Source organism: Ischnura elegans, chromosome 6, assembly GCF_921293095.1.
Source record: "Ischnura elegans chromosome 6, ioIscEleg1.1, whole genome shotgun sequence".
In the NCBI taxonomy this organism is placed as follows: Eukaryota; Metazoa; Arthropoda; class Insecta; order Odonata; family Coenagrionidae; genus Ischnura; species Ischnura elegans.
In genome coordinates, this window is record NC_060251.1 from 113,015,525 (window position 1) to 113,043,276 (window position 27,752).

Here is a 27,752-nt window from a genome sequence, read left to right on the forward strand (position 1 = left end):
ATTTCTAGCTCAACAGCTGGCCAAGTTTGAGACGAATGCTGCAGTCAAATAAAATATGTACTAGCAGGCCGCCCAACATTGCTCAGGAAGGATAGTACCCAACTACTATCGCCACAAAAAAAGGTAGAATGCTGAACATTAAGATTTTGAATGAAATTCTGCCGAAGCTCCATAGGGTCGTGTCATACATATGAGGGCTGTACCAAAAGTAGGGTTCCCAATGAGCTACAATGTTGAGCGAAGGTGCTAGGTTAAATCCCACAACATTGCCGTGCGCAGTGGTTCCCCTACTCTCTGAGTCCGCCAGTCCGCAACTCACTGTGTCGCTCATTATTGGCTTAGCAACCGTCAACAATGAAAGTGATGATCCTCGTTCCCGCCATGTATGAGGATCGAGCAGTAATCCGATTTCTCCTTGCAAGGAAGTTACCGCCATTGGAGATTCATCAGCAGCTAACTGAACTTTATAGTGAAGAGTGCATGCCCGTTCAGCACGTCCGCAAATGTTGCAGAGCTTTTGCTGAGGGCCGTACGGAAGTTCACGATGAAGATGGAAGATGAAGACCGCCAGTTTTGGATTGTCCAGAAGATCAACAGTGAGCTGCTCGAAGATCGGAGGGTCACTGTCTGTGAATTTGTTGAACGCATTTCTGAAGCTTCTCACGGCACAATTGAAAGAACTTTAACACAAACGTTGGGTTATCGCAAGATGTGTGCTTTCTGGGTCCCTCGGATGCTGACTGACGGACTCGTGGAGCAACGCCTTGACACTGCTCGCAAATTTCTTCAACAATTTTATGGTGGGGGGCAACAAGGAGAAGTTGTTGGTCGCTATCGTCACCGGAGATGAAGCGTGGGTATTTCATTTTATCCCCAAAACAAAACTCTTAGTTGGCAAACGCTTCAATAGCAACGATGAAGCCCGAGCAGAGGTCACACACTTTCTCAACGGGTTGGCGAGAGACTTCTCCAACTAAGGGATAAAAAAGCTGGAGCACTGTTTTTAAAAGTGTGTCGAAAAAAATTGAGACTATGTTGAAAAATAGGCAAAAGTGTAAGCTCTTCAACGATGTGAAAATTAATACCAATAAAAAAGTTTTGATTTGTAAAAAATATGGGAACCTTACTTTTGGTACAACCCTCGTATATCGTTCAACTCATTGTTTGTTTGACTGCAACATAGAATCATTAAACATTGTTTATACATAAACATTTAGCTTCTACGGTTGAAAGAGTGAAGAATAACACGCGAAAAACTATGAGAACAGCAAAACAGTCGTCTTCTTCATCTCTGCACGGGCAAAATATTTAATTAGTACATTTAATTGTATTTTTTTATTTAATTATTTTTCAACTTCCCCATAAACAGCACATAGAGGCCTTTTACAAAGCACAAAACAAACATTCAAGCCCTGGATAGGGGCCACCTACCCAGGTGGGATTCGAACCTGCGACCAACGGTTCAGCAGGCGAGAACTTTACCCCACCGCCACCGGGGCCAGCTATTTTTTCTAAAGAGAACGACATTTTCGCATTACAAATAGCTTTTTAAAATCATATTTTACCCATTCTTTTATTTTTTTAAATTGTCAAAAGATAGATTTCAAATTCCGAGGTGTAGAATATTACATGAATATCGAAGTTCGGTATTCTATATGAAAAAATATTTCCAAACTTTTCATGCAAGGAAATTTTTCTACTGTTCCTCCTGCATAAAATATGCCATAAAAATGAAAATCGCCATTTCGGAAGTGTGGATTGCCATAAGGCAATTTTTGTTTTTGTGTTGTATTTTAAGTAAGAGTAACGATATACAAGATGGATGTCGACGAGGTGAAGAAGACGACCGTTTCACTGCTCTCACAGTTTTTTGCGTGTTCTTCTTCACTCTCCAAACTGTAGAAGCTAAATGTTTATCTATAAACAATTTTTAACGATTCATTGTTGTAGTTGAATAAACAATGAGTATAACGATATATGATACAACCCAATGGAGCTTTAGCAGAATTTCAAACAAATGCTTAAAGTTCAGCGTTCTAACTTTTTTTTAATTAAATTTTTTATTTTTATTTTATTCTCAAACCACCGAATACAGCTCATATTGGCCATTTTACATCAGGGTATTCAACAAATTTAACAACTAAACATACACGAACAACCATGCCCTGGACCGGGGAAATTTACCCAGGCGCGACTCGAACCCGCGACCTCTTGTTTGGCAAGCGAGGACATTACCCTGCTGCCACCGAGGCCGGCAATTTTGTGCCGATAGTAGGAACTTGGGATTCATGGTCACATGGTTACATGCTATAATTTATGAACTGCAATATACATACATCTTTTCACAAGATCAAAATTAGCTACATGATTTCTCTCCACACTGTTAAGGAGCTAGAGGATTGAAAAGAAAAATTTCCACTGCACCTTGCGGATCAGCAAAGGATATTTGGTTATCCTCTGCATTGGCTTGATGAGAAACGATGAAAGAGGCATTCCTTTGGTCCTTGGGTCCCCTTGACACTTCTTCGCTAAGGCTTTGAACTCGGCTGATTCTTCCGTTAACTTCTGGAGATAGGCAGCGGCACTCAGCTGACAACTGCAGAAGCGAATGTATGCAGTCATCCTGGGGAGCTAAAAAAGACACAAAGAAGAGCACAACATTTGATGCATGGATGCAAAAAGGCAAACCTACAGTGACAATTGAGACAAGACATATAAACTAGCATCAATATATTTAAACAAGACATAAACCATGGACTAGTCACATTGTGTACCATTATGGAGTCATCCACAAGTACACACAAAAGGAAAATCATTTGCCTCAACTGGGATTCAAACACAGATCTCCTGAGTTCATGCCAGTTGTTGTACGACTAACTGCCATGGCATCTTCTTCTTCTGCAGAGTTTTGTTAGCTTTAGAAGAAAAGATAGTTTATGCAGCCATACATGCAATGCCACAGGACTGTATGTATTATTAGCATACATTTCACTTCCGAGATGAAAAAAGCTATCGTTATCAACTACCCACCACAGAAGCCTTCACCAGAAATACATATGGATATTATAACTTTTATGGATAGATGCAGAAGAAACCTAACAAAGCTAATGTCAACAGGAAAAAAGCATGTCAGGCATAACCTAAGCAGCATCAGACATCATTATTAATTGTAAAAGATATCATATCAATTTCGACACTAAAATTTGACTACAACACAAATGATGACTAAGTGATACCATCAAAATAAGATCTAGAAAAGTAGGTAATAATACCTGGCTAAACTTTGGCCATTTTATAGTTTTCATTGCAGCATACCAAAGCAGTTTTCAGAAATACATGGCAAAATAATTTCTTTTTGCTATTTTAGTGGTAACTAAAAAATTTGGGTACCACTAAAATAGTAAATATAATAGTAAAATTAGGGTGGGAGCCAATTGAGGCTACGTTGCTAGGCATATATTGATTGGGCAGCTAAGAACAGATATCTTTCAGAGAGAAACAGAATGTCATCTCAGAACCTCATAGTCCACACAATTCCCTTTGGTGATAAAAATATGTTATCAATATCAATGCAAAAAAGATGTCACCAGTAACATCTTTTTGAATAAAATTAAAAGCAACGCTTCTGAGGTACACATAAAAATTGTTCATGGCATACTCACATTCTCACAGAGTATATCCCCGATCATTCTGATTACACCATTGGCACTCATTTCCCTCCTCACCCTCAATGCCCTACAATTACAAATGATAAATACAATTAAAAATTGCCACAACTTTCACTGGATGGTAAACTTAGATTAATGAAATACTTGCCGAAGAAATGTATAATTGCAAACAATTATATCCCTCCAATTAACAAATATTTTTTGCACTTCTTCATGGGTAATAATTCCACTCTCTAGAAGAGGTTTTTCAAATGCCTGTGAATGAAAGACAATCACGTGATTATTTATTGAACATTGGAAATAGGAAAAAAATAATGAGAACACATCTACATGATATGATGGAAGATGGATAGGTGACTTACATCATGAACTACAGACATATCATCTATATATGCTTGCTCTGTGTTGATCAATTCATAAATATATCCTTGCCGCTTTTTTTCTGCTGGTGTCAATTTAAACGGTTGCTGAACTGCAGGCATAATTATGTAAAGTGAATCGAGAAAAAAATTTAAGTTTTGCAGAACAATATTTTTCACATTTATTCAAAGAACAGCAATTTTATTATATGAGCCAGGATACATTCACTTTAATGATAGATATGGAAAACAAAAAAACTAAAGACATCAGAAAAATACTTCATAAATTCAATTTACAAATAATATGTATAGACTCTTCAAGCCAACGTACACACATTCTAAACAATTAAGTTGTACCGCTTGATTTGAAATTTTTATGCAAAAGAAAAATAAGGAAATCAAAGTATTTATTGGGGAAGAATTTTTTCAGTGATATACAAACATACTTAAAAATATAAATGGAAAGTTATTATTACACATACATTATTTTCTTCATTGCAGAAACTGAACTCAAAATGCTAAGCATACGGAACAACAACCACAGCATGGGATTGTGGAAATGAAGTAAACGATAAGGATGTCATGAGCAGTTTTCCTAGGGTGATTGATACGATTTTCCACTTAAAAATTAAAAAAAAACATATTTACGTTTGCGTTAACTGTGTGCATATTTTGCAAAAATTCTGGGAACAGTCCACCAATGCTGAGAGAATGAGTAACACTTTTTTCAATTACTATATTCAATTATTAATAATTTGGTTACTTGAGCAATAATATTGCAACCAAAAGAATTAGAACACATACTTCATATGGAAATAATAAAAAATGAAACATACGTGCATAGTTGTTCCATATAAATGATTTATTACACCACTCTGTTTTTGTCAGGGATTGACATCCACATCATCAACCTGATTATGTAAATCCTCAATGAAAATGGAGTTGTGCTAATAACTTCTCTCATGCAGAAAAACTAAGTACATAACTATGACTGTAATTTTCTTACGAGCAATTCAGTAAATATGTATAATGCCATGAACTAACATGTTAAAGAATAATTTTGAAAGCAAATAAAATTTTTACAGTAAATGATAAATGGAGAAAAGAGCCTGCAACTGAAAAAAACTGTTAACATCTCTGACTGTATCCTTTTTATATTAAATATGAGAAAAAATTATCTTCCTTATTTGGATTCCAGAGAAGTTCTGCACCTACTGGACAATGTTTTCCCCACATGATAAAAAAAAAGTGCCAAATATAATTATACAATAGAAATATGATATGTACGTCTCATCCAAAAAGAAAGAATAATGGACACACCAGCCAAGCAAAGAGAGAGCGCTCAAACATTCAATCCATTCAAATAATAAATCAAAATTAAAACTACCACACCTATGACAATTTTGAGATGTGCGATTTCATGTGAGATGATATGATTCCCTAGAAAACTTTGCAAAAACCAGTCAGAGGGTTAATGCAAGAACTTTCTAAAAAGTTCATCAGAATTGCTCTGCAACAGAAAAAGTTGTTCAATTGTCAGCACATATCATTGAAACGTAATCATATGAAAAATTTTTGGAATAGCTGACTCCAGAAAACTGCTAATGACTCATCAACAATGGATCTGGAGGAACAAAACTACCAACAAAAAAGCCTCACACAAGGGGTACGGAAATACACTTAAAGATAAAATCTGAAAGGCTGCTTTACACAAGACAGTTGAATGTGTTCAATGATGTATGCAGTAAGAGTATGAAGTCTGAGAAAATAAACACAGGAGCTACCTGCTGACTCCTACTCATGTTTTCTCAGTCGAAACTGGTGACTACAAACTATTAAATTTTCACTGAACCTAAGATTATGCACATAAATTTCAAGTGAAATGCCTTGTCTAAAACAGCTTCAGGAAAACTGGGAAGTTCAAAGTCTCCACCAAAAGGATAATACAATATCACCATGCCATTACACACAAAAGAACAACAGGTACAAACATTGCATTGTGATACAGTCTTAAAGGTAAAAATAAAGCTTATGACCATCTTTCCAGGGAAATTTAGGTGAATTTTGAAGATGTTTTAGCACCAGATATCATCTTATCATTCAATATTTAGTATTGCATATCAATGCAAAAGAGCAAACATTTTTTTACTCCTAAACGAGTAGCTGTATTAATGTCTTCCATACCACCCTAGTCTTCCACTTGTCCATCATGTGCCCACTGTTGACTTAAAATCAAGATCAATCTCAAGACTGTGTCCATCAGAGACTATTCTCAGCTTCCAAGAGATCTCAGAGACTCAAGTCTCGGAGATTTATCTCAATAATGTCTCCACTGAAGATGATAAAGAGTCTCAGAAACTAGTCACAGATACTATTCCATAGCAACTGTTCATAGACTCTTAAAGAAAAGTAAATTGCAAAGCCACAACCAGTGGAGAGCCTCAAACCAGCGCTAAAGCTGTGCATAGTGTTATGTATAATATTTCAAACTCTGCCACTTGAACGGCAATGGAGTTGAAGTCTTTTCTCCCTTGAGTTGCCATCCTTGATGGACCACAAGGGCCTAACATCTAGTACCATAAGCCTCAGTAAAATTACCATGGGAGATCAGGATCCTGGATAGCATAGTGGCCCAGAAAGCCTAAAGTCCGTGGTTTGATTCCCGGTCCAGGGGAATTTTTCCTTATGGCAATTCATGTAGATATACTATTCATGTTTTTGGCTACAATATAGAATACATATAATAGGCTTAGCCCTTTGCATCAAGTCTCAAAAATATTTAATCATCTCCCTACTTCCCTGAAATTAAATTACTTCCCTGGCCATTTTCAAAAATGGACTATGTTACACAGTACTAGCAGACTAGCATAAATCAGTGCAATGATAATTATCTTTGAGTGATTTTTTAGCACTAATTCCATGTTATTCATGTCAAGTCTAACGTATCCAATGTTTATCTGTTTCCATAACATTACTGTACATTACTTAAGTTTACTTTTATGTACTACCAATGCTTTTATTTTAGGTAAATGACAAGCTCTCTGTCACACAACCAGAAGAACAATAAACACAACTGCTATCTGAAGATGAATTGGGTGCTTTCATAGAGAATAGAAGGCATGAAAAGCTCAAGATACCTCCACTGGGTCAAGAACTGAAATGCTGCCGAAATTTTGACATCTGACCTGGCCATCACCATCAGAGATATAATAATAATAATATGCAATAATAATACACAATTTGTCTTCATTGGGTGAGATTGAGACTAGAAAGTACTATCTTCCATCTAACTCCTCAATCATCAATCAATTCCTCAGGGATATCTGTCATGTTATCCAATAGGGTGGTTTCCTATTATTTTTTTATTGCCTAAATCGAAAGATTATTACTCCTGGAGTACATATTTCACGCTTTTAGATTTTTAAATCACGATATCTATTTTTCGCGATTAAATGAAAAGTGAAAATTTTCAAGTGTGCAAAAACGCGATGGCTAAGTATGAATGCTGGGGAAAGCTCGTGTGACGTATTTCCGGTTCAAGCTGTCGCCGTGTGAGTTGACCTTGGGGCGAGGAAGTGTGCACCGCTGCGATGTAGGCTGCCAGCAGGTAGGGCTTGGCTTAAACAACGATTGTTAATAACCTATCAAATCAAGGCAATTTCTGATCATAGGAAATTTTAATAGGTGATTCTTAAGAAATGTTTCCCTCGGCTCTGTGACTCATGCATGCATTGGTAATCTCAGACGATGTAAAACTCCTATCTACTCGTATAGAAACTAGGTCCCTGTGACGTCATGTGGAGTGGCATCGCATGGGCGCCAATCAGGCCTTTTTTAAATGAGGTTAAAATTGACCATTGCCATTTGTCTAAACCGGTATTTCTAAAACCAAAAATTTGTATATTATGAATACACTAATGGTGGGTAACGAATCGCAATCAATGCCTTTCGTTTTCTTTGATGAAGGAAACTACCCTATTAGCCTTGAAGATGATGGCCAGGTTGGTGGTAAAAATGATGGCAGCATTCCAGCTTATGACCCGGAAGCGGTCTAAGAGATTTTTATGCAAAACATATGTTAAATAAGTTAAGTCAGCATACTTTTGGGTACCTCTTCACAGGTATTTAGAGAAGTACCTAATCAAGAGGAAACATTTTGCCATGCAGCAGAAAAAAACAGCTCCCTGCATTGCAATCTTTTCAAAATAAGATATCTACACACACAACACCTAACTCAATGCGATACATAAAAGTCTCCCATCAAATAATGCATGAACACCATCAATAATGACACACGCAGAAACATCACAACAATAATCCACTCCAAAAATATTTGATGAATTAAAACACATTTACCAATCAAAAACACTTCTCTAGATTAAAATATCTACTAGTAATTACACCATGCATATAACATACATTAAAATAAAATTTATAGTAATAATGTGACTCACTCATAGGGTTAAGAATTGAGGTAATAGATCACTCATGTCATAACTTCCTTCATTATCACTCGGAAATGTTCTCTTCCATATCAATCACAAGGAAGTTTTTCTCAAGTGATTCAATCTTAGTAGTCTTAGTAGTCGTAGTCTTTGCATCAAATGAGATTTTCCAATGACACAGAAAATTCATTAATAGAGTACAGCCTGCCTAAATTTATACCTCCAACTTACAGTCACATCTTAAAGTTCCACTTTGTGAAACCTGATCACATAAAAAGGAGACAGGTTTTACTTGTGAAAATTCAGGAGAAGAAATATCATTTCCCTCACCCTTTTGAGTGTCCATTGAAAGATGAAAATTCCACAAGGAAAAAATCAAAAGGCTTTAGCATTTGCCATGCATCAGCCATCAAGTCAAGTTGATACCATGGTCAATCAATCAACCTGCCATATATGTCTTCTTCTGCAGTTAGTTTTAAGTGGCTTAAGACAACACATTAGTTTTTTAGTGCCGTGCCCATACACCACAATTTATGATCATGGAAGCAGGAGGTCAATATTTAAGTGATTTAGCCAACACTTCCCTAAAACTTTGGCAAGTCTTTTGATCTGAAGGTTTTTCACAAAACTTAATGTCTCAGGGTGAAATTGGGTGAAATTTCTCGTTGCCGGAAATAATAAATACTACTTTCACTTGTAACTGATTAATTGGTATCTAAGATTTCAGCCTTTGGCAGCAAAATATAAACCTGGGGCATCAAGAAATCATACGCAAGTGAAATTTGAACAATTTTTTTTTCAGTACGTTTTTTATTTTATTTGTCCATACAATACTCAGGTTAACAGAATTAGATGCAGATCCTGGACCAAGTCTCATTGGGGGAGGGGTGGAGAGGGCAATTTTTATTAACTTTAACTTTTGATTACTTGTCCTAATGGAGGGGGGACCCAAAAAATTTGGTTGAAAGGAACAGAAAATCCTTACTTTGGTTTGTGAGTCAAGATTTCTACAAATGTTTCGGGCTCTGATGCCATAGACAATATTCCCTGATTTCCCCTTGGCTCAATTCTAAGGCATGTATTCTTAGACAACCCTACATATCCGTCCCTACATAACAAGAGGCCCCTACATGCGTTTCTCAGTCGACCCTACATAAATGGTGGGGGGGGTAATTACGTCATCAAGTTCTCTGAGATGACGTAGATGATGGCCCAGTGCCATTTTTCCACTCTAGTTGCTTAATGAGACCTAACTATGAAACTAAGAAAAGACATCTGATAATTTTCGGGCGTATTGTTAGGGCAACGGCTCAAGGTAAATAAACAATCGGTGTCATCCACCAGGTCGTGTCGGTAAATTAATTATCGCTACAAATACTCTCATATCGAGCCAAAAGTAGAATCATATTGTCTTTAAATTACTTCAAAAGTGGTATGTACAAGATAGTGATAAGTATGGGGCAAATATGATCATTGATGTGAGAATTTACGTTACATCATCAAGGTTCGTCATTCGCTTTCACCTTCCATTGTTAAATTTATTATGTGGCGAATAGCGGCATGAAAATACCTTTTCAATGATTATAAGTAAACGAAGTATTGGTTTCTAAAAAGCGTACCAAGTGCCAAACGTGAAAAATATTAATAAACATCCACAGAAACAAGGTGATGTATACCACTGTATTGTACTTATTATACTTCAGCCAATTTTATTATTTATTTAACTTGATAGGAATAATGTGGTAGTACTATTACCTTTCCGCTGTGTTACTGTACATTTTAAAATGGTTTGTGTAAGCTTGCCTCCCTTAATATCCATTGTAACATAGATTCTTTAATCGAAGTGATCAGCGGACGAAATTTGGCCGCCATGTTTTTGTAGGGTGGAGGGCTGGTTCAGGTACCCTACATCAAGTAGGCCCAGTTTAGTTCCAAAAACGGCCATATGTAGGGCTTGATGCGGCGTATGTAGGGTGAGATCGCTTTATGTACGGGCTGATGACGTATCCAGGGTCGGTTGGTCCTACAGGGTCGACTAAGACTACGGGCCTAATAAAGGTTCCACTGCACTATCACTCAGCTTGAGAGGATGAAATACATTTCATATAATACAATTGTATTCACTGAAAGAGGATTTAGGCATAGTTCAGCACAAGCTTCATTTAAGATGCATCAAACCTTTAGAGAATCAATTTAATGCCAATGTGATGAAACAGCAGATAAGTATTTTTCAAATCACTGTTCAGTGACAGTGACAGTGCGAACAAGCCAGTGGTGTACTTTAACAAGTCACCCCAAAGTGCAAGAATTCCACAGGGGAGAAATCATTTGCCTTGACTGGGATTTACACCCAGAAGTGCCAAATTTGCGACAGATCACGTTAGGGCAAGTGGCCCAAATTTGGGAGATCCAAGATCAAATTCCAATCAAAGCATATGATTTATCCCCTGAGATTTTTTATGCATTTTTCAAACCATTAGATGAGGAGAAAAGAGCACAAGATAATCAGCAAATTTCATGGAACTGGAGACCATATTTGCAAGAGTTGACTGAAAAGTAAAAAAAAATAACAAGTTGGCAATCCATGAACGCATATTACACAAAAATGACGACCAGATAGGATAAATTCAACAATTTATTTTCAAAAAGTCAACTTAGCTATCATACTTCCCTTCTTCTAATTCTATGCATATTAACCATATTATCCATTTACATATGTGTATTACACACACATCCACGTAGACCAATGACTTTTACACAAAATTACTTTTAGGGGCAATACTTCAATTGGAGGAATTTTAGACCATGATTGATGAGGCGTCAATCCCTCAGTCATATTGTTATAAATATTTGGAAATAGAAAAATCTTATTTCCTGGAACAGATTTTAATTCCAATCATCATCCACCTTTCTTGTATCGTACAGGAATGGTAACCAGATATACTACAAGTTTAACAATTACATTCACAAGCTTAAATTACCAGTATCATTCATCTATGTAAATGCCTCTAACATTATAGAGTATTATTGGACCAAAAATATCATTTAACACAAATAAATATCAACTAATTTTAGAGGCTATACATTGCAATTCATAGGATAAATAATATAACAGACTTTCAATATCCTTGATAACAAAATACCTTTCACATAGCAAGGACAATTAACATCAACATCCATAAAGTTGTTTCAAGATTAATAACAATTTTGATTAAAGAGAGTACTTTGGAAAGATATACATTTACATATTTACTAGGTTCAATAAAATTTCATGATTGATTAATACCATGACGCATTATTGCCAGGTTTTCCTCCGACTGGTTATAAAAACCTTTCAGGATATTACTTTTTCCATACCTCTTCACAACTTCAGCATATCAAAATAATTGAAAACATCATCTGAATAATCTCAGTAAACAAATTGTTAACCAAGCTACAGCCATAAGATACACTTCAGAAATCGTGAGTACTTCCTGCAGTGATTAGGAAACCAGTAGGCTTGGGCCAACACCAATCAACGGTATCAGTTAGATACCTTTTTTCCCAACACTTCAACGGTTTTCAAGCCTAAAAACATAAGCAAGCACTTATCCAGAAAATTTCTACAAGCCAACCGGAACAATGTTTCGTGAGTAAAATTACTCTCAGCCTGAAGCTCATTATGATTGCAATGCAGTAGAGTATTTGCTTTCTTTGAATCTACTAAATAAAACCAGCTACTCATATAAAAAACTTTTGATATTATATACATGCTAAGCACCAGGCTAAGAGGAAGAAGCTTCCACAGACAGAGATGAATACAAATATGTATAATAAATGAGTATTAAATACTACTGCCATTATAAATGACAATATTTCAGGCTTAAGACCTTCCAACTTAGCCCACTAGAGTATGAACACTTTATTAGCACGAGAAACTTTAAGTCCTTTACCTATCAATATTAGAAACTACTAGTACCAGATACTGATAAAACAGTATTGGTGATAGCATTGGGAAAACTGGTATCTGCCCAGGCCCCATGGTGAACACTTGTCAACTATGACTCAACATAATATCAATATCTTCCACTCAACTTAGCGGCATAAAGATCTAGCACATCTGTGGCAAAGGAAAAAAATTATGGCTTGTGGTTGAGTACTTAATATGAGATTTCTCTATTAATTAAAATAATTATAGCACCAAGGTGTGAAAAAATGTAGGCAGAATTAATATTAACTGCACTTAAAAAAACACAATAAAAATGAATAACAATTAATATACCTCACATGAATAAGCATTCATGGATCGATAACAAAAGTTTAAACCTTGCTTAACAACTATCATCAGATCTAAAACAATATTAGGTGTTCATGTTCTAGCTAAAAACAGGAAATGGCTAGGTGAGGCAAATTAGGATTGTTACAAGCAATAAGTTACGAGGCAATCCAAAGCAGACGTTTTAAATGAGACACTGGTGTCTTAAAGTCAACATGGTAGTGGCGGAAAGAAAATGTGTATAAGGAAGGAGTAAAAAAATCCTCATTACAATTTTTATAAAAAATAAAACAAAATGTTGAATATATATTTTTGTAAGGCAAACATTTGGGTAAATTTATGTATAAAAATTAAAACTTATAAAATAAGAGTACATGCTCATGGTGTCTATTACTGGTCCCACTACCATGCTGCTTAATAAACTTCTCATGCAGGATTTTGAATGATGAACGCAAATTAGATGCAATCCATCAATTCCATCCTTTGCAAAATATCAAAAAAGAAAGCGAATGAAGCAACAAAAAAGTAAAAAAAGCACATTACTCTTGGAAACTTTGTGAGGGATAACATTAATTTACAATAACAGTTCTATGATTGATGGGCAATACAGATTTCATTCCTACACAGATTAGGTATTTACTTGTGACACCTACATAAACATCTACACTTTGATGAATAAAGTGATCCATAGCTTTGAATGGAGGATGTATTTTCTTGCCTACTTGAACTGTATAAATAACAAAATAAATTAATTATGTATATATACATTGCTTTGATAAAAAACATTTCATTTGACCTGTCAATTTCAACAAATATCCTAAACTTAAATATCTAAACAGCCTTTTAGTCTGAGATTACATCTGTTGCTCCCAAATTTTACAATTCAGTCATACGTGGCAAATACTAGAAAAAACCTCTTTCTTGCTAACTTATGAACAATTTGGATAATTATGCCATAATGTGCCGCAGCAGGACATTTCAAGAGATAAGTGCGTTTCCCAGATGCGTGAGAAGAGGGCAGCAGCATTCGTCTTAATCAAATGGGACCCCTTTCGGTAGAGAAGTAGCAGACAGCATGAGCGATGTACAAACAGATCCTAAAATTAACAAAAGAAATCCCAGCATGAGTGGGGCCATGTTTGCCATTCTGCAACAAACTAAACGACAAACAGCCTGGCAAATATTTCAATTTGACCACACGGGCAAATTATTATCACTAGTGCTCTTTATGCTATTAATACATCGGCTAAAATAGAATTGAGCATTTATTCCAATTCAAACCAGACCTTTAAGTATGAAGGCAACTAAAAAACTAGTTTATGAATTTTTCATGGGCTTGCCACCAGGTTAAAAATTGTCATTTTGTGCTGTGACTCATCACCCATTCTCAAGGGTACTGGCACAAATTGAAGTGACCGATGAAAATTGGTATTAGGAGGGACAGGATTGGTCATCATCAGTCATGTGAAATATTTATCCTGAAGAAATGACAGGTTTAAAGAATGTATGAATACTGGAAGATCCAGCACAATCTTGACAAATACCGTTTACTACTTTTTCAGCCTCCTCATCCACTGCAATTTCTACAGTGTGAGATTCCACTGAAAATGGATGATAAAAAAATATCCTTCGCGCTGAAAATTACAGTGAGAGCAGTTCTTCTCTAACCTGCGTATTATTCATAAAATTTCAATTTGAAAATTGAGTATTAATCTTCCATGCACAAAAAGGACCCATCGCCATGTTGGCTGAGCGTGACGTCAGAGTCCAGTAAACAATAGGTTTACGTGGTGCCAGTAGACTATTAGTCCCAGTTTTAGAAAAACCTATGTATCTCTCTATACAATTCATTTTTTTATATGCTAATTCCATCATCAGTCATGTGAAATATTTATCCTGAACAAATGACAGGTTTAAAGAATGTATGAATACTGGAAGATCCAGCACAATCTTGACAAATACAGTTTACTACTTTTTCAGCCTCCTCATCCACTGCAATTTCCACAGTGTGAGGTTATTGTTCTCACTTAATGTTCTGGTGTCACCTTAGCCCCAACAGTGCAAATGCTCAAATTTATTAACACTTGAACCTAAAAAACTGCTGAAACACCTTATGTCTCTCTTCCAGACCTTATGAATGCTTAGTAAATCGGTGTAAAATATGATCCGTTGTATTTCTCCAAAACATTAACTTCACATATTCCAATATTGCACCAAGTACACATTAAAAGCAATGAGCAAATGACATTAGTTAAATGAGAGACAAACCAAGCTTTAGATTACTAGCGATCGAGATTATTGATTTATGCTACGTTTCAATTTTGCGGCTTCTCAGCTCCACGCCAAGAAATCTTCATTACTGGAGAAGAAATTAGCAGCCAAGAATTAATCTACCTTCAGAATGTTCCCAGAATACGTCTTTACGAAGTCGGAGTCAACCATTGCACAATACAAGTACCGTAAAAACTTTTAAACCATTCTCATCTGTTTTTACACATCCTTCACATTATGAATCAGTATCGTCGTAGATGTTTGTTATCGTCGTTACTGTTTTGTTATTGCCATGGAACGAGTCTGCTTACTCGCATTCTGACGTCACAGGGTGTTTTTGTAGCGCGAAAGAATTTAGTAATTTTTGCGAACTTTGAAGCCTCTAGCAACAAGAAGACTGAGAATTAGGAAGTCATATTTTGCATACGTTAATAACTTTAACTTACTCATCTAAACTTGTGAAAAAATTACCTTTTTAATTTCAAGAGAGCACCCCATTGTTGTGGTGATTAACCCTTCTTTAAAATCTTGAAATTTTGCTGAAATGGTTGATATTGGGCAAAAAGGCCCTAGCTATAGTTTTTGGGCGGTCGTTGCCCAAATCCGACCTCCTTGTCATTTCTCAGGACTTGAAGTGTGCCATCAAAATCTGCTGCTCTCTGCGGCCAAATTCTAAACCATGTATGCCACCTTAGTGCATACTATTTAGACTCAAGTACACCTTCGGGGTAAACTAGCAAACTGGAACGTACATACACACAACAGATGCACTTGTGCACCTAGGGGCGTATTAACCCCAATTGCCGCCCTACACTAGTCGATGTCTGCCACCCCTAGGAGATATGTCACCTTGATCCGTTCTTGCCAAACAGATTCATTCCTTTCTACGTTCACTACTTCTATGATGGAATCTGCATTTTCTGGAAAGCTTTATTGCTTTTTTTTGAACCCAAGAATCTAATTTTACAATTTTTTCGAGAACTTTATTCTTGAGCATGTTCTTTCGCTTGGTGTGCCTTCTTTTATTGAGCTCCACTCAGTCTCTCACATCGATAAGCCATACTCACAAAATCAAACACACAAATCTTGAGACCCTCACAAAGACACAAAATTCAAATCTTTTCACAACTCAGAGCTTTTCTTTAAATAACGCAAACCAAATTCAATGCGTCCACAAGGTCCTCACGCCTAACGACAGGAATTAGCCAAAAAAAAAGGAATAGCATGATCATTGGCAAGAAAATGATTAATATAAACACACACTTTGCACTCCTAGCAGCCTATGGTGGAACTTTTTTCTAAAAAAGAAAACGCGCGGGATTTTGAATCAATATGTTCGCATTCTGGAAGGAAACTGCTTCAAAAAAAATATTGAAAAAACTGAAGAAATAAAAACTTGTGCCGCCCTATGCCATGGCGTAGTTGACATACTGGTAAATACGCCCCTGTGTACACCAATGTGGCCATCGACGAACTAAAAACCAAAACAAATCGCATAGCACTGAATTGTGGTGAAGGATATGAATAAAAAAGGGTGACATGTGTAAGTCTGATGGACTTAGCATATTTTAGCATGGCTTATAGGATCACTGCGTCAGTTGAAAGGTTAGAGATATTAATTGCTCCTCAATCAGCAGTTCTTCCAATAGGATTAAGGAAAGAATTCAGTCAATCTGACGTAGGTGCGAAGGCGCAATCAAAATTGCGTCCTGTAAAGCAGTAAATTGCTAGAACACATGCGAGAATGCATGGACGTGAGATGGCAAAATAGCCCCTGTTCTAATTTCGTTCATGCATTCGCGCAAGTCCACGCCATTTTAGAAATTAATGCAGCTCTAACTTGTGCAATTCCGTGCCCCGTGTAAAATGGCCTTTAGAATGGGCAATGAGTAGAGCACAAAATTTCAGCTGACTTCAATCTTTTAATGCGCTGGTGAGCCCAAGAAAAATTCATGAATTCATGGGTTATTTGGCAGGAAAGTGTCCAATCATACATATACATAGTACAAGTGTCTTCCTACAAATAACTTCTCCTCAAAATCCTCTGTTACGTAATACATCCCTTGCTTCTTTTGCCAAGTCTATTCTCAAAAGCACAGAGAACTGAATTGAAAAATTCATGAGGCTTAAACATGATTACCATTTGCCCTGAGAGGTGGCTCACCAGAGCAGCACACTTACTCTTGAGGTTCACAGTATATTTAAGTTGAGATTGCCACTCACTTGAAGACATTAAAATGCATGCAGTGATGATACCTGGGTTGACTCCTTGAATAATGACACAATACACCACCATCAATTGTAATATTCTGTCACCTGAGCTTGAAGGTCAATATTTCAAAGACCACTTTTAACTATTTTAAAATGAGGTACATCAAACGGACGTTCCTTCAGTTCTGTATTTACTGAAGGCATGTAAACTATTTTTTTTTGCTTATAGCAATTTCATCGAGCACTCAGAAATGGAATTTCAGGGCATTTTTCCAGTTGAAAATTCCATATGACGTGTGGATCAGAAATAGAAAATTTTTACATTAGTGTGAAACAGGCTTAAGGGAGAATCTGCATATTACGCTTTTTCAAGATTGACCAATCCCTCCATTTTCAAAAGTCACTTCAATATGTCATGCTTGACCAAGAGTGATCTGCTCCCGAAAGACTCCAGTACACATGAATCTTGCAGCTAAAACCTGTGTTTCAAATTTTTACATTAGTAACAATAACTAAAGCACTGGTGAGTAAAATAACATGAACCTCCACATTACCATTGAAAAAGCCATCAGATAAAACATACAGAAAGGAAATGTTCATACCTCAATCTTGGCAGTTGTTTCATTGCCGTAAGTGTTATGTATCCGAATCAACTGGAAATATGGGCTGAATTTCTGTTTCTGAGCACAAATTACCTTTCTATTATTACATCAAAATATTTTAAATGCCATCAGTAAATGCTTCAATGAACAAGCTAATTTGATGCACTTTGAATTTAAATAGAATGAGCAGTCTTCAAGAGATTGATTTCCAAACTCAGGCGAAAGAATTTTGAAACGGATATTATGCACATCCAAGCCACACATCAATTTTTTTAATGCAGGCAGTTACACCATACTTCAAATTCATAGCTTCAGTCTCCAACCATAAACAGCTTAAATCTTTAACAATAAAATTGCAGTCCTTATCTTTGATCAACTACTTCTAACAAATTTAATGATAACACAGCAATTATTTAAAAATTTAGCTTACTTGAAGTATTTTTAAATCCACCGAAAAGCTTTTTAATACCATTTACATTAAAGTTAAAACATTCATTTTGCCCTAAATAGAGAGATGTCCATAACTAGAATATTAGGAAGTTAAAGGAACATTTGGGAATGAATTTCACATGTTTTGCTTCTTATTATTATCATTAAAGTATTTTACCAATTAACATCGGTTTCCATGGAGTACTTGAGAAGTATTCTGGGAGCCTCCCCTTCCTTCAAGCAGTTCCCTCTTCAATTCATAATAAGGCCTACTCCCAATCATTCTATCAAAAAATCCTATTCTTTTCCTTCCTCTCCCTCGTTTACATAACATTCTACCCTCCAACACAGTTTTCAACACCCCTCCTCACGAAGTACTCGCTCCATCCATACCTTCGGTCTCCTCCGTATCTCATCTAAAAGCTACCTCTCCTCACCCACCATATCCAACACTTTGTCCTTCCTCCTCCTCTCCGTCCACTTCACCTTATCCATTCTTCGCCACACCCACATCTTGAATGCCTCAAATCCCCTCTACGTATCTCATCTAGAAGCTGCCTCTCCTCACCCACCATGTCTAGCACTTCGTCGTTCCTCATCCACTTCGTCCACTTCACCTTTTCCATTCTCCTTCATACCCACATCTCAAATGCCTCCAGTCTTCTCTCGTCCTCCTTCCTAAGTGTCCACGTTTCTGCGCCACAAAGCGATACACTCCAGATCAAACTCTTCACTAACCTTTTCTTTAAACTCTTACATAACGAGCTCATCTCATAAGCTCCTTCCTGTTCATGAATGCCTCCTTTGCTAATACAATTCTCATTCTGATATTATTGCAAGCTGAAATTCTATACAAATATTAAGAATTTCATGCAGCCTGCAGAGCACTGAGCCATTGATTACAGAAGTACACACTTCAGTAAATGAGTGTACTTCTTAAATTTAGTAAATTAATTATTAATTTAAATTAATATCTAGTGAAAATATTAGTGTTCATATCTTTTAAACATGCAGACCACAAACATGAAGTGGTTACCACTCCTCATTTTTAAAAAATGATACACATTTGACATATCCACGCCAAATGAAAGCCAAAAGTACCCATGAAAACTTCAAATAGGTAGTTTACTATTTTTCAATCACCTTGATCAAAAGATTATAACTCCTGGAGTATGAAATTCATGTGATTCAATTTTAAATGGCAATTACAATTTTTTATAATTAATTAACATATGAAAAATTTTGAAGAACATGAAAACACGAGGATTAAGTCTGGATCAGGGAAAAAATACATGAGATGTCATGTCAGTTCAACCTTCCTGCCTCAAGATGATGTAGAGACTGCCTGCAGATGATCAGCAAACCAAAATAGTGAAATCAGGCCTGGCAGATATGATTTATAGCTAAAAAAAACATAATGATTGCACTTAAGGCAATGCGGTAGATATAGTATTTTTCTCGAATATAATCTGAGGTTTCAGGCGAGATGGAGCGTAAACGGTACATAATGAAGAAGCAGGAGCAATTTCCACAATTTAAAATTTATTGGTACTACTGGTTTCGCTTTACAGCATGATCAGGTACAAAATATCAAAGTGTGCAACGTCTTAAATAGGAAAGGCAGGATGGGGGTGGTAAGACGGGAAGGCGGAGGAAGGGGAAGAAATCCTTTCTTCTTCCTTCCCTTCCTTTCTTCCCCTTCCTCCACCTTCCCGTCTTACCACCCTCATCTTGCCTTTCACATTTAAGACGTTGCACACTTTGATATTTTGTACCTGATGATGCTGTAAAGCGAAACCAGTAGTACCAATAAATTTTAAATTGTGGAAATTGCTCCTGCTTTTTCATTATTTTTCTCGAATAGTAAAGCTTCCAAGTCGGTGAGATGCCAAGACCTAGGACTAAAACTACACAGCGGAAAACAGTGCCACCAAGCTCGAGAGGATGGCAGTAACACTATGTAATAAGTTGAGTTGGTGAAAATTGCCTATCCCTCAAAATGTTAACTACCCAATTGGCATGAATGGACAAATGGTGCACAGGGTTTTGATCAGAAAGGGTTCAGAATGAATGAGTGCAAGCCATTATCGCATTTCATTGAGTCAAAGTCTAGTATTATACATAGCATGAGGTATCCCAGGAGCCATTATCTCACTTCATAACACAATTTCATTCAAATGAGATATATTTCCTAAATATCTCATAGGAACAGCAAAATATATCACACACATTATATCAGTCTCTAACTTCCTTTTCCTTAGCATGAAAATATATTTTTTAACCATAGTTTATGATGCGGCTCCAGTATTATGCAAGTCTGATTTGTTCAAAAGAAAAGCTGAGATAAGATGGAGATAATGTAAAAAAGTGAGCGAGGTATTTACCTTACAAATTTATCACCAAAGGCAAAAATAGGGTACTTTCTCCTACATCCTGGACACATTAAAACACCAAAAGATTCCAGGATATCATCCAAACTTTACCACAAATGTTTTGGTGAAATAATCCTAATGTAATATGAATAAGTAGGTACCTTATTTACAGTTTCAAATTTATTCAAATTGATGTGACCACAGTAAAGAGAATACTTTCTCGGATTAACTTCTTTTCAATCGGGAAAACTTCTTCCACTTCGTACACAGTAATGTTTATAATCACATCAATCACTAAAACTACCAAAATTTTGCATTAAATTCAAATTTAGGAAAACCATTACGTTCATATTTCTGATGGAAAACTAATAAGCAGCTTCATTGAATTATAAAATCATTTTGGAAAATAACATAATAGGTACCTTAAGTATAGACCTTTATAGTACTTAAAAGCATTGACAATGTAGCTCCTTTTTGCAAATTTTCATAAAAAAACAAGGCCTCACTTGGAGTGTAAAACCAAAGAAAGAAAAGAAATTTAAAACAGCGTTGTCATAGAAATTACTGAAATTAGAACAACCAACAAAAGAATGTCACTGGTACCAATAAAAAGAGGATAGGATACCACTCCGTCCAACAAGAAAGAGTGACTTAAGAATGGATCCAGGAAACATTAAGAACTAGCTGTTGGAGTATTTGCAACAACAAAATCACTCATGCCATCAAACCAACTAATGATGGAGGAAGTATAATCAATTCTACCTCTAATTTCAATTCTAGGGCTGATGTCAGATTCATTGATCTTTGCATCATCGGCATCTTTACATTTTTCATGATCTACATAATAATTTTTCACTATTTATGTATATGTACCATTGATTCTCTCAATTACACGTTCCCACTAGGTAATCAAAGGTAAGGATCAAATGGCCACTCACACTGCGTTGGCTGCGCTGATAGGGGCTCGACGTAATTGCTCGGGAAAAGACCCGAGCGGCCGTCAACTTCCCCTCTCCACCACGACGATTCTTCCCTCGCAATCACCGTTATCACCTCATCCCTCTCAAAGCTAAGCTCATCCTCATTCTGAGCCGTGTACGGATACAGGGCTACAACTCTCTCTGAAAAAATAAGAACATCATGATTAGTTGAATTTAAAAGGTGGCAAAAAAGAGCACTGAAATTGATGATCCTTAACATAAGATCTTTGATCCAAGATACTCTTGCTTGAATTTGGAGAATTGAATATGCATTGATTGGCCTTGTTCAAATCAGATTGCCCCTAGTTACATGCATAAATAATAATTATTTTATTTACGTAAATTATGACAAGTACAGTAGATTCCGGTTGATTGGGACGTATCGGGACTTGTGCACTTTTCCCCAATTAGACGAACTCTCTCGTATATGGGTATAAAAAACTTTGAAATGGTAGAAAGAAGACTCAAAAATGTTTATAATGCAACATAAGTTTATTAAACTATTAATTTGATTAATAAATCAGCGAGTTTAGTTAATTTATTATCATTTTTAAGTATTATAACAATTTAATTGAAAATATTTTTCACAGTCTCGGGCGATGCTGAATGAATGTCTTTTACCAAGTCCTATTAAAGTTGACTACAGTTTCGGAAGCCATCCTCCTTCCGTCTTCAGGTCACCTTCGACCTGAAGACGGAGGCAGGATGGCTTCCGAAACTGTAGTCAACCATAAACGACAGACGCGGCTGGAGAACCCGGAAATTAGCAGTCATCGTGAACAACGCCGCAGAAACCTACGCACGAATTTCAAGTCCTATTAAAGAAAAGTTCTATCCTCTTACTGATAGTATAACAGCAAGAGCTTCCAAAATAGGGCAAGAATAGGAACACTTGTGAAAAATGAGAGTAAATCAAAGGAGGAAAATATAAAAAAAATAGTATTCTGAAAACAAAAAAATTTTAATTTCGTCGCGGGTATAGAGTCTATGTTGCCGACTCATGGCCCAATAAAGCGGCATGCTATCCCAATTAAGCGGAGAATACTCTGGGATATTCCTCTATGGAGTTCCGTTCTTCAAGATCTGCCCCAATTAAGCGGCTGCCCCAAGTAACCGGTGGATCCATTAAACGGAATCTACTGTATAAGAAATGAATGTGAAAGTCTGGATTATCAGTATTTTCCATTTACCGTATATGTCTGAATATAGTCCCCCCTTTTTTTCCAAAAATGCCTGTGGTAAAATTAAAGGGGGGGACTATATTCAAACACATTTTTTTTAATTTTTCCTGAAACTGAAGCCTCCAAATTGGGGGGGGGGACTTAAATCAGAGGGGGACTATAATCGGAGAAATACGGTATTCCCTCCTCAACATTAGCCTGGATAATTGGGACTGAATCACTTTAGGAATTTAAGAAAATGAGACTAGCTGTATGACAGATGCATCACCAAATATAATCCTAGTTTCTGGGGTGAATCAGAATCAGCCACTACCTAGTCCGTCATCTTGTTTGGCAGGAGCTGGCTCCGGCACAGGCTCTGGCACTGGTTCAGGCTCTGGTTCGGGCTGCTTCTCTTCTTCTGCAGCCACCGGCTGAGGAGGAGCCGACTGATGCGTGGGCGTGTCCTTCTGAGGCTCGGGGGTGACGGCCACGGGACTGGGGCTCACACCACCCTCCCTTCCACCGATACGACCCCCACTCAGCACCTTCACGTAAGAGGCGGGGAACCACCCTATCTGTCTCTTCTTCCCCTTCGCCTGCAAACAAAATGAGAATTTGCCTTGTGTGTAAAGTGATTCCTCATTCAGAATCTTCCTTCATTCCGTTAAAAAAATTAATGAATGGTTGAAGTATTAAATTTCTAAATTAATTTTTAAAAGTTCTATAAGTTTCACCCAAAAAATAAATTTAGAGATAGAAAAGCACAAATTTACCATAGTGCTTGCATTCAATTTCACAAGAAACACACTAAAATCATGAACTTTTTCCCTCAACACAGAATTATTTTTTAAATTGCTTTGCTGGGATACTTTCAACAAAAGGTAGCTCTAATAATGGCTTTTAAATGACCAGCTGGCTTCAGAATCAGGGAAAGCAGCAGAGATAGGGATCTATTTTGTCTTCAATGGATCACCTCCCTCTGAACATCACTGATAGTCATTTGACGATCAGGGTGGAATGGTATGAACACTATAAACACTGCATATGGCAAATGATAAATTGAAAAAAAAAGAAGTGATTGCACTATGAGAGAGCCAAAAAGAGCAGAGTGAGAAAAGAGGGTGAATTTATTTCACTCTACTACAGAAATTTACAAGGAAAAATCATTTCTATTAACAGGGATTCAATCCAAGGCTGTAGCTGGAAGAATTTTAGGGTTTTAGGTTCATTTGGGGAGGTGGTACATTTCAGTAGAAGGTGTGAACCTAAGACTGCATCCCCCAAACATTTTACGAGGATTTTCACAGGAAATTTTCTAATTTACAGTAATTTCATTCAATGTTTTCACATTCCCATGCATAAAATTACATAAAATGGCACTGGAAACAAAATTTGCATGACAGGAGGTATGAATTATTAGGACTGCATTAAAAATCCACAGCCTTCGAAAGCCTATTGTGGCCATTAGTATTTATGCCAAATACCACAAATCAGGTGTAACTATAAGTTAAGTTAATGCATGTATAAATGTCATTTAGTTTAATTTAATGTTGAAATGTCTGTAGCTTCACATGGATATTTGGCAGAAAAAATTATCTTGAAGATGTTTGTACTGTTTGCAGGCCTGTACTAAGACAACCTGTAATTCAATTGCTTCTCTTAGCATTTTTATTCGCTGAATAGAGGGAATTCTTTTCCTAAAAAATGGTGGTTAGTTGGTCACATCGAGGGGTGGTCTTAGAATAGGGGAACTAAATATGTACCATGAACCATATGGGCACCATAACTGGTTCCGTAAAATACTGGTTGTTGAGAGGGGAAGTCGGTTAATAGGTGTGGTCATGACGATAGGTTCCACTGTACTTTCAAAACCAGATGGTTACTTGAAACCGTAGAGTAGAAAATTCTGCAGGGAACTGCTGACAGAATGCTACTGGATAGAGATAGGAGTAATATGATAAGAAGAAAGTGTGGAATAGAAGATATTAACGAATGGATTCACCAAAGGAAAGTGTAGTGAAGCGAACACATGTACAGAATGGAGGAACATGGAAAAGTGAAAGTGGCAAAAGACAATGTTTAAAAGGAGAAGATAAGTGTAGGTTATCGTATTGTAGCGATAGAATTAAGTATCTTATCACTACTTACAGTTTAGTTTACTTCCTTTATTCTTCCTCTTTATCTTTTTCAGTACAAAAAATTATATAAACTTCCGTGTTCTATCTCTTTCGTCCCCAAACATCAACAACTACCCATTATTGGTTATTTTCCATGACAACTTTATAAGTGGAGTTAATGAGGGTTTTCTACTACATTTATAACATACACGTCAAGGTCAACCACAGAAAAGGCTGAAGGATGACTTGGATGTGGTCTGAAGGGGAGTACTGAAGGAAACAGGCAACAGCCAAGGAAGTAAGGTGGAAGAAGAAGAAGAGATTTATCTCTTATAAAAAGACTTTGATGATTGCCAATAGCATGGAACATACAGTAAAACCTCCATGTAGTGAACCTCTTTACATCGTAAACCTCCATACTTCATACCACCCCTACGGTCCCGTCTGATTTACATGTAAATTTATAGGCAAACCTCTATGTAGTGAACCTCTTTATCTCATAAAACCTCCACTTATCATACCAAGGAGACACCCCCAAGATGGCCAAACTACCTACGCAAATTGTACCGAGACAACTAGAGACCATTAATGCAGCCACGAATATATACATGGAATGATATTTTCAATGATAAATGTTTCACGATTAATATTTCTTATACACCTTTATTATGCTGTAATTTTCATGTTAACCATTAGTTAAGGCCATTTTGTTCCATATGAGAACATACCTAACAGTAAATAAGAAAAGAGGTATCCAACTGTTCTAATAATTTTAAGTGACTGTTGAATTAAGAGAGCTCACATCGTTTTCTCTCACATCATGGTAAAAATCGCATGGTAGCTCTCGCTTTCTTTTATTATTAAATAATAAAAATATGTTCACTCATGTGTGCATGTTTGTTTAAACACATAAATATAATGGTTTAAAAGACAGTAGTGCCTTTCATTTCTGAAGGATATGAAAAAATGGTGCCTATCACTGAAACCTCTCTGTAGTGAATCTCCATACATCAAATTGTCCAAATTTTGGTCCCTCCATTACGATGTAAAGAGGTTTTACTGTATTACGGAATGTGAGGATTAGGATACATAAAACAGATTAAGTTAGTTATCCCAGCTGAAGTTGATGTGACTATTAGCCACAACTCACCTGTAATTCTCCCTCCCACCATCCAGTGGCCGTTTTCTTTCGTATCATTATCAGTTGGCCCCTCTGAAGGTTCAACTGCTCCGCACTAGTGGCTTGGTAGGGTGCAATCACAGTGGCTACCTCAGGTTTCTTTCCTTTGCCCTGTAAAGTCACCAACGTCAATGTCTTTGGACTAAAATGTTCAACAAAGAATGGATGACCTTCAAAATTCCATGCTGGGAAATGAACAATGGAAAGAAACATACAAACAAACACAAGAGAAAATAAAAAGGTTGCATGCTAGAAAGAAAGATCCTTTACACCTATTTGCAGTCCATACTCAAGAAATGAAAAAGCTTTTGGTTTCCTGCTGAATGCTTATGCCAATAAGTCAGCTCAACTCTTTCTCAGACAATAATGATAGGTGGACACAGTCAAATGAAGACCATTAAGCCAAAAAGTTGAATAGGACATTAATGTATGCAGATAAAATTCTATACATTCAACACTACTAAATCAAAATTTCAAGAATCCAATCCACAAAAAAAATTATTGAGGCTAAAAAACTATGCGCAACTTGGCAAAAATGAAATACAACCACTTAACTATAAACAAGGATTTTATAAAACAAAACAGACCAATAAATATCGATATTAAAAAATTAAATTTTTCCCTAATACATAGAATTTCGCTAGTATTTCGATAATATTTCCCTAGTATTTTGTATTAGAATTTTTCCCTAAAGCTTTCAAAATTTCAACAAAACAACAAAATTATCATTTATTTGAATCAGATAGACCATATTTTGGGAAAAAGATACATCAGCTATGATGTGTAGGGGCTTTAAACCCTCAAATATGTGAGTTTTATTGCCATTTTTAATACTAAAGACGTATGTATGAAGGCCGTTTTACACGGGGCACATACTTGCACAATCAGACGTGCACCACTTCAATTGTCCATCTCTTTGAGTTATCTAGACAGCCAGGACTGGCAGGAGAAAACGTTTAATTAGGGATGGGACATTCAACAATCACCGAATAGCTCGAACAATGAGCTTTTTACACTATTTGATAATCGATGACACAAAGTTATCAATTATTCGAATTTCAAATACACAGCATAGATTGTCTGTGATTCAATATAAATCCATTGACAATTGTTGGGTCTTACATGAAGGTTTGCACATTTGGTTGGTTCAATTCTTTAATAATATTTTTACGAAAACTTATCATTGAATATAAGCATTACAATGCGTATAATCCAGATGACTCCATGAGAACAACACTAAGAGGTAATTAGGAGGTAATAAGGTAGAGGAATTAGCTTTCACTCAGTAGGTTTTCGCAGGTTTTTCACGCCCCCCTTCTTGTGTGGGCGTTTTCCTGCAGTGGGTTTTTTCGCTGAAGGATATTACACCCTTATCCTTATGTTTTTTCCCACAAACAGACATCTTTTTTACACAAAATTTTCACATATAGTTGTTTATATTTTTGACATTTCACAAACAGTGTATATTGTATATTCTTTGTGTTGTAAACATTTGTCTACCATTTTTTAATATGCTTGCATTGACGCTATGGAGGGGCTAGGTGGAAGAGGGGACGTTTTTGTCTCAACCTCGCCCGAATAAAGAAATTTTATTATTATTAAGAGGAATGTATGCATACCTGAAAATGCACGCATGAAGGCTGTTCATTTTCTAACTCCCTTATTCGACCCATCTCTAGTTTTAATCTGATTGCGTAAAG

At 36.5% G+C, this 27,752-nt stretch overlaps 1 protein-coding gene across 6 annotated transcripts in view; it reads right to left on the reverse strand.

Annotated features, from left to right (window-relative positions):
* The window catches only part of LOC124161510 (intersectin-1), an 86,413-nt gene that overhangs the window by 16,270 nt on the left and 42,391 nt on the right, over positions 1 to 27,752 (reverse strand). For all 6 annotated transcript variants that reach the window (XM_046537854.1, XM_046537850.1, XM_046537853.1 and 3 more), the window contains 7 exons: positions 26,023 to 26,163; positions 23,087 to 23,351; positions 21,551 to 21,733; positions 4,031 to 4,140; positions 3,817 to 3,923; positions 3,663 to 3,735; positions 2,425 to 2,631 (listed from right to left, as the gene is read on the reverse strand). In XM_046537854.1, the coding sequence (XP_046393810.1) occupies positions 2,425 to 2,631; positions 3,663 to 3,735; positions 3,817 to 3,923; positions 4,031 to 4,140; positions 21,551 to 21,733; positions 23,087 to 23,351; positions 26,023 to 26,163 (1,086 nt within the window). The remainder of the gene's footprint in view (positions 1 to 2,424; positions 2,632 to 3,662; positions 3,736 to 3,816; positions 3,924 to 4,030; positions 4,141 to 21,550; positions 21,734 to 23,086; positions 23,352 to 26,022; positions 26,164 to 27,752) is intronic.